At 43.5% G+C, this 12,819-nt stretch overlaps 1 protein-coding gene across 1 annotated transcript in view; it reads left to right on the forward strand.

Moving 5' to 3' along the window:
* Positions 1 to 12,819, forward strand: part of GLB1 (galactosidase beta 1) — a 41,226-nt gene that overhangs the window by 17,225 nt on the left and 11,182 nt on the right. Inside the window, exons 5-12 of the mRNA XM_061375007.1 lie at positions 142 to 236; positions 1,501 to 1,681; positions 3,736 to 3,794; positions 4,667 to 4,788; positions 4,885 to 4,925; positions 5,284 to 5,396; positions 7,200 to 7,274; positions 12,580 to 12,669. Coding sequence (XP_061230991.1) covers positions 142 to 236; positions 1,501 to 1,681; positions 3,736 to 3,794; positions 4,667 to 4,788; positions 4,885 to 4,925; positions 5,284 to 5,396; positions 7,200 to 7,274; positions 12,580 to 12,669 — 776 coding nt within the window. The remainder of the gene's footprint in view (positions 1 to 141; positions 237 to 1,500; positions 1,682 to 3,735; positions 3,795 to 4,666; positions 4,789 to 4,884; positions 4,926 to 5,283; positions 5,397 to 7,199; positions 7,275 to 12,579; positions 12,670 to 12,819) is intronic.

Below are 12,819 nucleotides of genomic sequence, written 5' to 3' on the forward strand. Positions count from 1 at the left end.
CAGTTCATTAAACCCTGTTCCATTATACTTCACATATTTAGAACAGTAGGTAAAAACTGCACATATATAATGTAAAACAAAAACTAGGGAAAGAAAAAAAAGCAGAAAAGCTGTGAAACATCTCTGTTTTGTGTATCACAGATTACCTGGCAGCAGTAGAGAAATGGATGGGTGTCCTTTTGCCAAAGATGAGGCCTCACCTCTATCAAAATGGAGGTCCAATCATCATGGTGCAGGTAACTCCCTGAGAATTCAGTGAATCCAAGCAGCATGGGTGCTTATATCGCTCTTGCAGACACTCCATGGGTGTTGGAGGGTAATGTCACATGTGTTCTTTAACAGTTTCGGGGAGCTTGAAGATTCTGATCAATTCCCTTATCCTAAAGAACTGAATGCACTGTTTCCAGAACCCAGAGAGGATTTATCTGCTCTATCAAAGTCGTTTCTTACAACTATAGGAAGCTATAGAGGAACGTTGTGGAGCTTTTTAGATCAGTTTTATGCCATAAAGCCAAAATACATTACAATTGCTAGAAATTCTCTGACAGGGAAAAAGGGAACAGGGATAATTTAGGATGCAATGTTACCTTAGGATAAGGAATACAGATAGAAGCAAAACCAGTATGGAGTGAGGCTAAGATTTGTGACAGAAAGAGCTTCAAAACATAGGCTGTGTTCATGGTGAGTAGCTTGTCTCTTAAACTCCTTCTAGATGTGCAGTGGTGATTATTCCATGTTCTTGTATTTGACCATAACAGAAGTTTTGGTTTAGTATTTCTTTAAACATCCTGGTTGGCACAGGATAAGGGTAGGAGACCTTTCTTACAGCATGGCCAAGATGTTGAACAATGTATTATGCATTGTTCTTGAACAGTGTGTTATATCTATTGAGGAAAACCACTGGCAAAATTATTCTTTGGCAGAAATAAGATGCTTATAACATGATTTTTAGAAATAACTTTCAGGTGTGTGTAGCTTTGGATCTGGAACTTGAAAATCCAGCCTGTTGGGAAAGGGGGAGGATGCATACCTCTCAGTAGCAGCAGGGTTGTCCTTATTCTTTCAGTCCTTTGAATCCGTTGCAGGGCATTGCTGTTGGTGTGAGCCCCTTGTAGGTGTTTCTGTTCTGAAAGTCCAGTTTTTTCTGCAGTTTTGATCATGTCACAACCTGTTCTGTGGTTTGACTGTTGTGCTTGTGCTCTCTGTTTTTTAATAGAGACTTCACTGCTGTGAAGTAGCTAGAGTGGAGACTTCTATGTGGAGGGTGATTCTATAGGAAAATGCCTTATCTCCATTGAATGCTTGCTTCATTGTAAGATACAGATGAGAGAGATGAGAACCTAAGTGTTGTCTTCTCTTACTCCTCAGGTCTGGAGTTAAAATGACATTTTCAGCATTGGTGCCAAAGAAGGAAGAGGGTTGGATTTGGGCTTTCCATTGTTGATATTAGATGCAGACTGAAACTGCCTGCTGCTTTACTGACTTGCTTTCCCTGTGCAGGTAGAGAATGAGTATGGAAGCTACTTTGCTTGTGACTATGACTACCTGCGTGCCCTTCTGAAGCTCTTTCGCCAGCATCTTGGTGATGAGGTGGTGCTGTTCACAACTGATGGTGCAAGCCAATTCCACTTGAGATGTGGAGCTCTTCAGGGTCTTTATGCAACAGTGGACTTTGCCCCAGGTTGGAAACTGCTGTTTGTTACTGAAAATAGTTGCATGTGTGTTTGTGGCAGGACAAACTGACCTGACTGCTTGACAAACCTGCCTGCTTTGTTTAAAGGGGGTAATAGGCATTTAGGTGTATTTGATATGCTCTTAAGTGTACAAGAATCACCCACAAGTACCCAGTTAGAGAGTCCTTGCATCATGAAACCGTGAATAAGGAAATGACACTGCTCATAGCATGTATCTCCTAAATCTTAGCACTAAAAGCTGGCATAGGTTCCATTGATTTTTAATGTATTTTTTGAATGCCCTCTGTCTGTCCCAGAATCCAGCCCTCCTTGGTCATTTCTTTTTAAGCCAGTGGTTACTGCAAAAAAAAATGACTGCTGAAGATCACTAGAAATGTGCACACTGCCACAGTTGGCTGTGATACAGGCCTGAAGCAACCCTAGTGTGTTCTGAGAGTGCCCTTTTGATGGAAGAAGAGTGTTAATGTAATGATGGAAATGTTCATATACCACATGTACTTGGCAAAATAGGCTTAAGGCACAAACTCCAGGATAGATCTTTCTGTGTTTTCTTATATCTGGCCTCTTTCGTATGCTGTTCTCAAAGACATTTCCTTAGAAGGAATCTGTTTTCTTAGAAGTAGATTGAAACTGTGAATGAACTCCTTCATGCAGATCATTTATGAGATGGAAAGCTCCTATTGAAATTATTATTTCCAGACTATGTAGCTTGAGCCACTGGGATTGATGAAGAGTGAAACTCCTCTTTAGAGACTGCCTGGCTTCTGTTCTTCACCACAGTCTTGGTACCACAACCCCAGATCTAAACTTTCCAGTGACCAAGTAGTCCTTTTGCGTGTATCACATTTTTTGGTGCTAGGATGTCATTCCTGGGAAAAGCTGGAGTTTCAGAGGATGTATGTATATATTTTAAATAACTTCTGCAACTTAAACACTGGAATCAAAGGTGTTTCCTCTGTTTTCTGAAGTAACTTTCTTGTCTGGATTTTCATAGAATCACAGGCTGGTTTGGGTTGGAAAGGACCTTAAGATCATCTAGTTCCAACCCCTGCCATGGGCAGGGACACCACACACCAGACCAGGTTGCTCCAAGCCCCTGTGTCCAACCTGGCCTTGAACACTGCCAGGGATGGGGCAGCCACAGCTTCTCTGGGCACCCTGTGCCAGCGCCTCAGCACCCTCACAGGGAAGAGCTTCTGCCTTAGATCTAACCTGAACTTCCCCTGTTTCAGTTTGAACCCATCACCCCTTGTCCTAGCACTGCAGTCCCTGATGAAGAGTCCCTCTCCAGCATCCTTGTAGCCCCCTTCAGACGCTGGAAGCTGCTCTGAGTTCTCCACGCAGCTTCTCTTCTCCAGGCTGAACAGCCCCAGTGTTCTCAGCCTGTCTCCGTACAGGAGGTGCTCCAGCCCCTGATCATCCTCGTGGCCTCCTCTGGACTTGCTCCAACAGCTCCATGTCCTTCTTATGTTGAGGACACCAGAGCTGCACACAGTGCTGCAAGTGGGGTCTCAGGAGAGCAGAGCAGAGGGCCAGGATCACCTCCCTTGACCTGCTGCTCACGCTGCTTTTGATGCAACCCAGCTCATGGGGGGTTTCTGGGCTCAAGCGCACACTGAAGCCGCTCATGTTCAGGTTTTCATCAACCAACACCCCCAAGTCCTTCTCCTCAGGCTGCTCTTAATCTCTTCTCTGCCCAGCCTGTAGCTGTGCCTGGGATTGCCCCGACCCAGGTGTAGGACCTTGCACTTGGCTTGGTTGAACTTCCTGAGGCTGGCAGTTGGCTACCTCTCAAGTGTTTCAGGATACCTCTGGATCCCATCCCTTCCCTCCAGCGTATCAACCAAACAGCACAGCTTGGTGTCATTGGCAGACTCACTGAGGGTGCATCAATCCCACTGCCATGTTGCTGACAAACATGTTGAACAGGATCAGTCCCAACACTGACCCCTGAGGGGACATAGGGTATCTATTTCAGTAAAATGAAGGACCAAAAAAGCCATGGATGTAGCAACTCAATTTTATTTCTTTCTGCTTATAGGTGGCAATGTCACAGCAGCATTTTTGGCTCAGAGGCACAGTGAACCTACAGGCCCTTTGGTATGTCCTTTCACTTAAATCTCTTGTATCGTTCTTAATGTTGCACTTAATAGCAGAGGAGTTGACAACTGTGTGTTGGACAGTGAGAGACATGCTTACAAAGATGCAATTTCCAAGTCAGAAAAACTGAATAGAGGAGCTTCTGTGTGTGTTTGAAATCCACATTAACTGCTGCTCTGCAAATACCATTGCAGTCAAAGGTAATGATTTTGCCTCGGTGCTTTTCCTTGCAAAGACAAATGTTTACAAGCAGGGGAAGCAGTGGGGATGGTGAGATGAGTTAGTGAGGTACATGTGTAGGTGGAAACTAAAAGCAACTTAGTAGATGAGAAGTTGCTTCCTGTTTTCAGTTACCCTGGAGGTTTTACACAAGCTATAATGGGGTTAGAGATCAGTGGAAGCTTTTTCAACAAGGGGAGAAGGCCCATTGAGGGTGCAAGATTATCTCTGTGCTGTGAAGTTGGTTAGAATGCCATTTGATATTGGAAGGATCTGTTTTAATTTAGTCTACTTATGCTGCCCTGCAGACAACTTATCAGTTCCATCATTTATTTGAATGCCAAGCCTCTGTAGCGTGTTCATGTTGACAGGTTCACAGGAAGCTCATGCTCTTTGGTACTTCCACAGTTGTTTTCAAAGTGTCCCTATAAAATGATTGGAACAATCCTTTAATTGATTTGCCCAGTAATCTGCTGAAAAAGGCTGACTTAGTGTATACTTTGCTGTATTTATAGTAGTTCAAAAATAGCTCTAATGACTCAAGGTGCCTTTTTTCCCTTCCCTCTTACAGTTAGTAACCTGAAATCACATTGCATTCTGTTCTTGTTCCCTCTTCATATTTTCCCTTCCTCTTTTGCCCTTCCTCCTTTCAGGTTAATTCTGAGTTTTATACTGGATGGTTGGATCACTGGGGGCACCGGCATTCTGTTGTGCCCGCACAAACTATAGCTAAAACACTTAATGAAATCCTGGCACGTGGTGCTAACGTTAACCTGTAAGTGTGCTTAGTAGAGGTTAATTTGGGGGGGGCATTTTTTTCCCCAATTCACTAAAACCTGATTTAAGTGGATGGCTTTTTCCCCCTTTTTAGGTACATGTTTATAGGTGGGACCAACTTTGCCTATTGGAATGGTAAGAGATTATTTAAGTGATGCTCGTGATGTAGGGGAGCTCTTTACAAATTAGGTACTCTGTGAAAGAATAAGCTCTGCTTGCTTTCACGTGACAGAACGTGACAGCTGTAGCTGTTCTGTCTATTGGCAGCATGTTGTCCTAAACCCACATGGTTTTGGAGGTTTGCAAAGGCTACTTGTGCCTCAGTCCTGTGAAGCAGTTGAAACATGGATAAATTTGTTTCTCTTCAGAATATTTCTGAAGACCCTGTAATAGAGCAGTGTGAGCTCAGAAGGATGTTGCCCTCCATCAGGAACTTTGTCTATGCTAAATCCCAAATGCCACTGTTTATAATTGCCTTTTTTTCCCCCCTTAGGTGCTAATATGCCCTATATGCCACAGCCCACTAGCTATGACTATGATGCTCCACTGAGTGAAGCAGGGGATCTGACAGAGAAGTATTTTGCCTTGAGGGAAGTCATTGGTATGGTGAGTGTCCCCAGGACATGTTCCCTTGAAACATCAATGGTGTACTGCAAACACTCGTGTTGGTACAGGTTACTTCTGCATTTACTGTTTCCTGCAGGGAAGGGAAGTATAACAAGGGAATTAGGCCAGCCTAACTGCTCCTGGTTACAAAAGGGGAAAGATCTTGCACCTCTCTGGGTACCCTTTCTGTCCTGATAGGGAGTGAACAGAGCTTTTCCCTTTGCAGCATCCGTCAGCCCTTGAGTTAGCTCAGGCTCGTCACTGCAGCTTGGTGCATTGGCTGACTGTATCCCAAACCTGTATGGTGTTGTCTGGGGTGTCTCAGAAGGAGTGTGCTTGTCCAAGTGAACACTTACTTGGGTTTTGTCATGCCACAAACTGTAACTAGTGCTTGGGAGCAGCCTTGCCTTGCTGTAAAAGTGCACAGTATCTTTACAAACTGGAGACTGAAGTGAAGCATGGAACCTGTATCTGGATTTTGAATATCTTTGCAGTGGAGGCTTCAGATGGATGGTTCAGATGAGGCTTGAAAACAGATTCCATGGGAATACCAAGGCTCAGGCTTGTACTCGCTGTCCTTTTGCATGCTAGCAGCATTCCTAGTGACTAAAAGACATGTTTCTGATGGGAGCAGGTCTCCCAGAGGTGTACTACACTTGCTCTAGGATTGAGCGTACCTTTGTACCTGTGGAAGGCCTGCTGTGGATCACTCCATTATCCCTAAGCTTTCCATTGAGGGCATCATTTTGATAGCCTTTCAAGAGGAGCCTCCTGCCTTGATACAGCTTTTCTCACCAGAGAAATTCCCAAGCTTCCTGTTTTTTGAGTTGTTTTCTTCAAGGCAAGATCCTTACCTGAAATGTAAGCAGTGTTCTAGTGCAGTGAGAGCCTTGATAAGATCTGAAGTGTTTAGTATAACCTAAGGTGTGTTGGTGTTGTGGTCTCTCTCTTACCTTCCATATCCATAGGATCTCAGTAGAGTTTTCCTGTATCTGTGGGTTCTAAAGTCCTGTATCTGTGGGTTCTAAACCCATAACAGTCCATCTACTTGCAGTTTGAAGTGGAGCTGATGGAAGAAAATTAAGTTGCCTGCAACTAATGACTGTGTTCCACATGTTGGTTGTGTAGAAGGGTAACGTGTTATAATCTTCCTTGACTGTTCCATTCAGTTACTAAATATAATAAAGAATAAAGGTTTCAGTGTACAGCTTCTTTCCATTGCTGACAGCATTCTCTAATTTTTACTGTTTGGGCTGAGATTTCCTACTTTTGACATCTTCTCTTGGCTGAATTACAGTTTTCTTTAAGCCTGAATGCCCATGGCAGGGGGTTGGAATTGGATGATCCTATGGTCCATTCCAACCCAAACCAGTCTGTATTCTGTATCTTGATTATTTTCAAATACAGAAAGAAATGAACTTGTTACCAGAAATATAAATCAGGTTTTCATCAGTTTGTTGATAGGAAGGCTAATGATTCCCATATTGAAGTGCTGCTAAGGAAGGTTCAGCTTCCTACAGACTTGGAAAGGTTCACTCAAGCTCCTGTGGACTGAGAAGAGGACTGCAGGAGGGTTTTAGAAGCCAGTAGTGCAGGCTCTAGCCACGGGAGGGCTCCAAGGGAGGGCATTGATTGTTTGGCACTTCAGTCTTACACTAGATGCAGCTGTAATCCTTTAGCACAGTGAGATTATCTACTTAAAGTTCTGCTTTTATACATTGTGAAGTGGAAAGTGAGAATTCTATTAAAGCATGCTTTAATCTGTTTCATGTGTTTGTTTTTTTTTCCTCCTTCCCTTTCTAGTATAACCAGCTACCAGAAGGTCTTATCCCTCCAACAACACCCAAATTTGCATATGGGAAGGTTCGCTTGCAGAAGGTAAATTGTACCTGTAATATTCTGTGTGTTACCTGCATAGAAAAGATAATTCTTGCATTATGTAGTTTGTACCTGAAGTTTTACTAAACTGAGATTAATATGTTATTAAGACAACAGAATCATAGTTGTCCAGGATAACTCATGTATGATTAATGTAGCTGGGGGAATGCTGGCATCAGAGCTATGAGCAAAGAGTGTTTCTGTAGCTGGTGATGCCTCTTGAAGTAGCAGCAGCAGGTAGGATATACATGTCTTTGGATTATTTCTAGGTGCTTAAAGTTTGAATGTGGAACACTTCAATGCATTTGAAAGTCTGCTGGGTTTGTGAAAATCTGTAGCTGGTGAGAGAAACTAATTTCCTGCCAAGGGAAGAGCATACAGATATGTTAAACCCTGTCTGACACAGTAGTATAGCTGCTCAGCACATGAGTAGCTGGGATTTGCCCACAGCACCATCATTTTGCAACCTGGGACAATTCGCTGTGAAAGGTGGTTGAGAACTATGTTCCTGCACTGAGTATAGAGGATGGTTTGAGGGGGGATGGAGGAGACCACAGGTATGAATTTGTCTGTATTCATTCTGCTGGGCACAGACAAGTTGCTGGGGTTACTGTACTGGATGCTGTAGTTCAGAATGCATTGATTTTGTACTTTGTAATTTGAATTTGGAGGTCACCTTCCCCTCAGTGATCTATCTGCTCTGTTGTGGAAAATTGGTAATGCAGAGGTTTTGCAGGTGCTTTCAAGTCATCCCACTCAAGTCGTGGGCAGAAATACCTCCTATATCAAAGTGATAACACCAGATCTTCATCATTTTCACCAATCTTTGAGTATCCTCAGTTGTTTTAGGTTGGAGGCTGCCACATGAGGTTTCACTGAACAGGCTGATACTTGGTAGTGACTAATTTTATACCACTGTCAGTACACCCACCACTTCTGCTGCTATCAAAGCTCATCACTATAAGCACAGCAATCAAATTTTGACTCTTCCATCTTCTCATGGTTCATGGCTATCAGATAAGGCTGTCCAGTTTCAGTAGAATGATGAACTTTCATGCCTTCAAGAAATGAATGCTGCAGAATGCCCAGACATCTGCCTTACAGAGGATGAGTCAAATTACTGAAGCTGCTCAAATATCACAGTTTTGACCTGGTCATCACACTGGGAGCCCTGTTCCTGCACCTTCTCAGCTTCTATGCTCCCTGCTGTGTGAGAGGAGGTGTTTTACTCTCTGCCTAGTAGTTGTAGCAGTCCAGATGGCATGTCTGACTTGCCAGGTGTGAGGTTCCTGTTGCTGCCATCTGCACTGAAAGCTTCTAGAGCTGTTCTCTGGGAGGAAGGCTGCTTCCGTTCTGTGAAGCCACTGCTTCATTTCAGCAGCACTTTGTTCCTCTGCTTCATTACCCTGCAACGCAGGATGAGTCTTAAATTACAGAGCGTTTATACCATCCCAGCCAAAGCCTTCCTCCCAGTTCCATGGTGCATTCTAGCCCCTGTTGGAACCAGGTCCAGTGAACCTTGTTGATGGAGAAGCTTGAATGTGTTTGGGTGAATATTAGAGAGGGGATATTCAGGATGACAGGACTTAGCTTTGGTAACAGCAAACTTCCCAGCTGTATCATTTGCAGTGATGGTGCTAGTACAGGTACTGTGTGAAGCTTCACTGTGCAGTCGAGGTCCAGCAGTCAGTCTGCTATGTAGACCATTGAATCTACCACAGTGACTAAATCCCTTGATACTTACACAGAAAAGAAGAGGGAAAGGAGATTCCAGAGTGTTTTGGGGGGTCATATGGTGCATTTTAAAGGGGCATATGTGACCAGAGCAGACTGGTTTATTCTCTGACAATTCAATCCTTAAGTGCCTGATCTGCTGCTCAGGACCTCAGCTTGAGGAAAAGAGAGCTTTGCCCTTAGCAGTGCTGCCTGTCATATTTGTTGCCTTTTGGAGGCCTGCAGATAGGTTGCCCCAGATGAAAATAATTGGGAACCTAGGCTAGTTGGGGAGGGGTAAAAAACCCACAACCAGAACCACCACCAAACATAGGACAAGGAGTAACGCATTTAAACTAAAACAGGGGAAGTTCAGGTTACATCTAAGGCAGAAGTTCTTCCCTGTGAGGGTGCTGAGGCGCTGGCACAAGGTGCCCAGAGAAGCTGTGGCTGCCCCATCCCTGGCAGTGTTTGAGGCCAGGTTAGACACCGGGGCTTGGAGCAACCTGGTCTGGTGTGAGTCATCCCTGCCCATGGCAGGGGGTTGGAACTGGATGAGCTTTAAGGTCTCTTCCAACCCAAACCCAACAACAGCAGCACAGCTCCCTCCTGATCCCTTATCACACTTGTTCAGTTTGAGCTATTGAATTATTCTAAAGAAATCTCCTTGGTGGGATAAATATGTTAAAAGGTGCTGGGGGCACTGACACTGCTGCAGAGGACATGAAACAGGCGATAAGGAAAAGATCTTGTTGCGTGGATGCAGAAGGTGTGTTGGAGATAAGGAAATGAGGGTAGGCAAAGGCAGAAAGCAATAGATGGGCTCAAGAAACATGAGCAAGATGACAAGGTTTAGGCATTAGCCACAATGTGGGGAGCATCGTTTCCAAAGGGAAGTGAGTGAGTCTCAGTGCCTGCAATGTGTCTGTACAGGCTTGTGAGCAGGTGGTGGTTTCTGGTCACCACTAAGGAGGGCTTGTATATATGCCCCAGCACTGCAAGGTGCAGACTGATAGGCTCTAGAGTCATACTCAGTCCTTGGGATGTGCAGAGCTCAAGCAATAGCAGATAATGGGCAGCACTGGTATGAGCTGTGGCAGAAATAGGTTAAGCAAACAGGATGCTGGTAGTTGCTGATACTATTCCTGTTGGAGCTTAGTTTTATGCTTACCCTTACACTTTGATTCTGAAGACCTTGCTCTGGAGGATAAGGAAGTATTCGTGTTTAGTTAGTAGCCATCTGTTATTTTACAGATGAAATAACAGATTTTGATCTGGTTTAAAATGTTCTTGACAGTATTTGTGATTTTTAAATTTACTGTGAAGTTTCCGTTGTGAACCTGGTTGTCCACCGAGCAGTAGTCAACAGGAACTTGCAGCAAGAGCAGATCGTGCTTTTGGGGTTTCTTTTTGTATTCACCACTTCATGGTGAAAAGCTGAACAAAAATAATCCATTGAAGTTTCAAAGAAAGAAGCTGCTACCAGCCCAGGCCATGTTTGAATCATATGTGGTCAGTCTGTATTTAGAACAGAAGGCTCCTTGATAGCAGGAACTTAAAACCAACAAACCCGAAGTCAAACAGGCACAGATCCAAGCTGCTAATATCGGTTCAGCGAGGCACAAAGCAGCACTAGGGTGGCAGTAGCTTGTTCAAGTGACCATGTGTGTCCTAATACTGCTTACACTAATTGCTAATTTCATTTTCCACCTCGGGCCAAGACTCTTCATGCTCATTGGACTGTTGTTTAGTTCTTTAGATCAGCTCTGTCAGTGTCTGTGCAGAGATACTGATCTCTTGCTTCACAGCCACTGTACAAGACCTGTTGGTTGAGTCTCTCTTGTGGCCTGCCAAGTCCTGCACATTGCTTTAACATTACTGGCTCCCTTGGAGGAGCACAAGATGAGGAATGGAGCAAATCCAGGCCAGAGTGTTTGGAGAATTGTGGTTATCAGTTTAGGTACAATGCTTCAACTGAAAATACAAGAACAAGCTAACTATCATCCAGGTTTTGCAAGCTATCATTTGCCTGACAGCCTCCTTGCCAGAGAGACAGTCTTAGCTATGGACTAGTGAGGGTGACCCAACCTCCAGGTAGCGATGGCACTGCCTTTTGTATACTTACAGCCTTCTTTTGCTCCATCATATGTAACTTGGGAAGACAAATGCCGTAAGTCTGAACATCTCCCCCTTTGTTGTTTTTTATCCCCCATCTTTTATTACTGGGTATGATATTACATGGTGTGGAATATCCCTTGGGTCAGTTAGAGTCAGCTGTCCCCACTGTGTCCCCTCCCAGCTCCTTTGCACACCCATCCTGCTCACTGGTGGGGTGAGGAGCAGAAAAGGGCTTGACTCTGTGTAAGCACTGCTCAGCAGCAGGTAAAACATCCCTGTTATCCACACCTTCCAGCATGAATCCAAAGCATAACCCCATACATTATGAAGAGATTTAACTCTATCCCAGCTAAACCCAATACTATACTGAAGAAATAATTCGTGTGCATAGATGATTCCTGCTGACTTCCATCACATACAGCATTTTGCACAGTGATGTACATTTTAATACACAAGTTAATAAATATTTCGGCACTGCTGACTTTCATTTGTGCACTGCAAAAAGTAACTTGCTATTGAAGTAGCCTCAGAAGTTTGACTTGCTGTGAATTGCTCTTAGAGTACACAATTTTACATGATTTTAAATGCCTACATTGGGTTTTTGTACTGTTTTTCTGAAGGATTTGTAAGTAAATCTGCCTTTGAGAACTATTTTGAAAGTCTAATTTGTTATTACCACAGTGAAGTAGTTCTTGTGGAACAGACAAGCCATCTTGCATGAAGAACATGAATGCAGTTAGGTTTTTTGAGCTTGTAAAGCATATAGTGTGCATCCTGACTACCATAAAATTGATAGTGGGCATTGAGAGAGAATTGTAGAAAGTAGAAAACTCTAAAGTCACAACAGGAAATTGCAAATGGCAATGAAATGGCACATGTAAGTCCTCATATGGAAAGGTACTTATGCCTCAACCTTGCTCCAGTCTCACTAAAATCAGTCCAGCTACTTCACTGTGACACCGAATCACAGCATTAGGGTTTATAAAATCATTTCAAACTAAATAGGGTAAATGGATCTTGGATAACTTTTGATGGAACCAAATGAGATCCTTACACATGTGATCCCTCACAATGACTCCAATGTAACTCATTGGAAACCAGTAATATTTTCCATGCTTTGATTGCAAGTGAGCAAAATTTAGGTAATCTAACTGGTTTGTGTTAATTGTCCAGAGCAGTTGTGTTCATAGAACCTTTGGGAGAAACTCCTGGGTTAGTTCTCATTAAATGATAAAGTTTATGAATGTATAGCAAACTTAGAACATCTGCATTTGTAAAACATCACTGCACATGGGGCATGTTTCTGTCAGGGTTCTTCAATTCTCTGTATTATATTATTATCTCTAAGAATGATGTAAAGGCTTAAGACTTCTTTGCTTTCTGGAAAGATGTAGGTAGGTGGCAGGATATACAAGCTGTTACTTTTGGATGGGTATTTACTGACCTTCATGTATCTGCATTTCCTGTGCTGCAGGTGGGTGCTGTGGTGGAAGTTCTTGACAGGCTGTCGCGTGCTGGACCAGTGAGAAGCACTTACCCACTAACCTTTGTTGAGCTAAAGCAGGTGAGCATCCTTTCAGTAAGCACTTGTCAGTGATTTTGTCAAGTTCCCCTGAACAACCCTCTGTGTTCTTGTGTCCAGCGTCTTATACCATCGGTGAGCAATTGCATTGTGTCTCATTTGCTTTATGTATTCTTTTATCATTGTTACTAT

This window comes from Neopsephotus bourkii, unplaced genomic scaffold, assembly GCF_033783945.1.
Source record: "Neopsephotus bourkii isolate Nb327-2 ecotype Australia unplaced genomic scaffold, CSIRO-AGI_Nbou_v1 NB_1655, whole genome shotgun sequence".
Lineage (NCBI taxonomy): Eukaryota > Metazoa > Chordata > Aves > Psittaciformes > Psittacidae > Neopsephotus > Neopsephotus bourkii.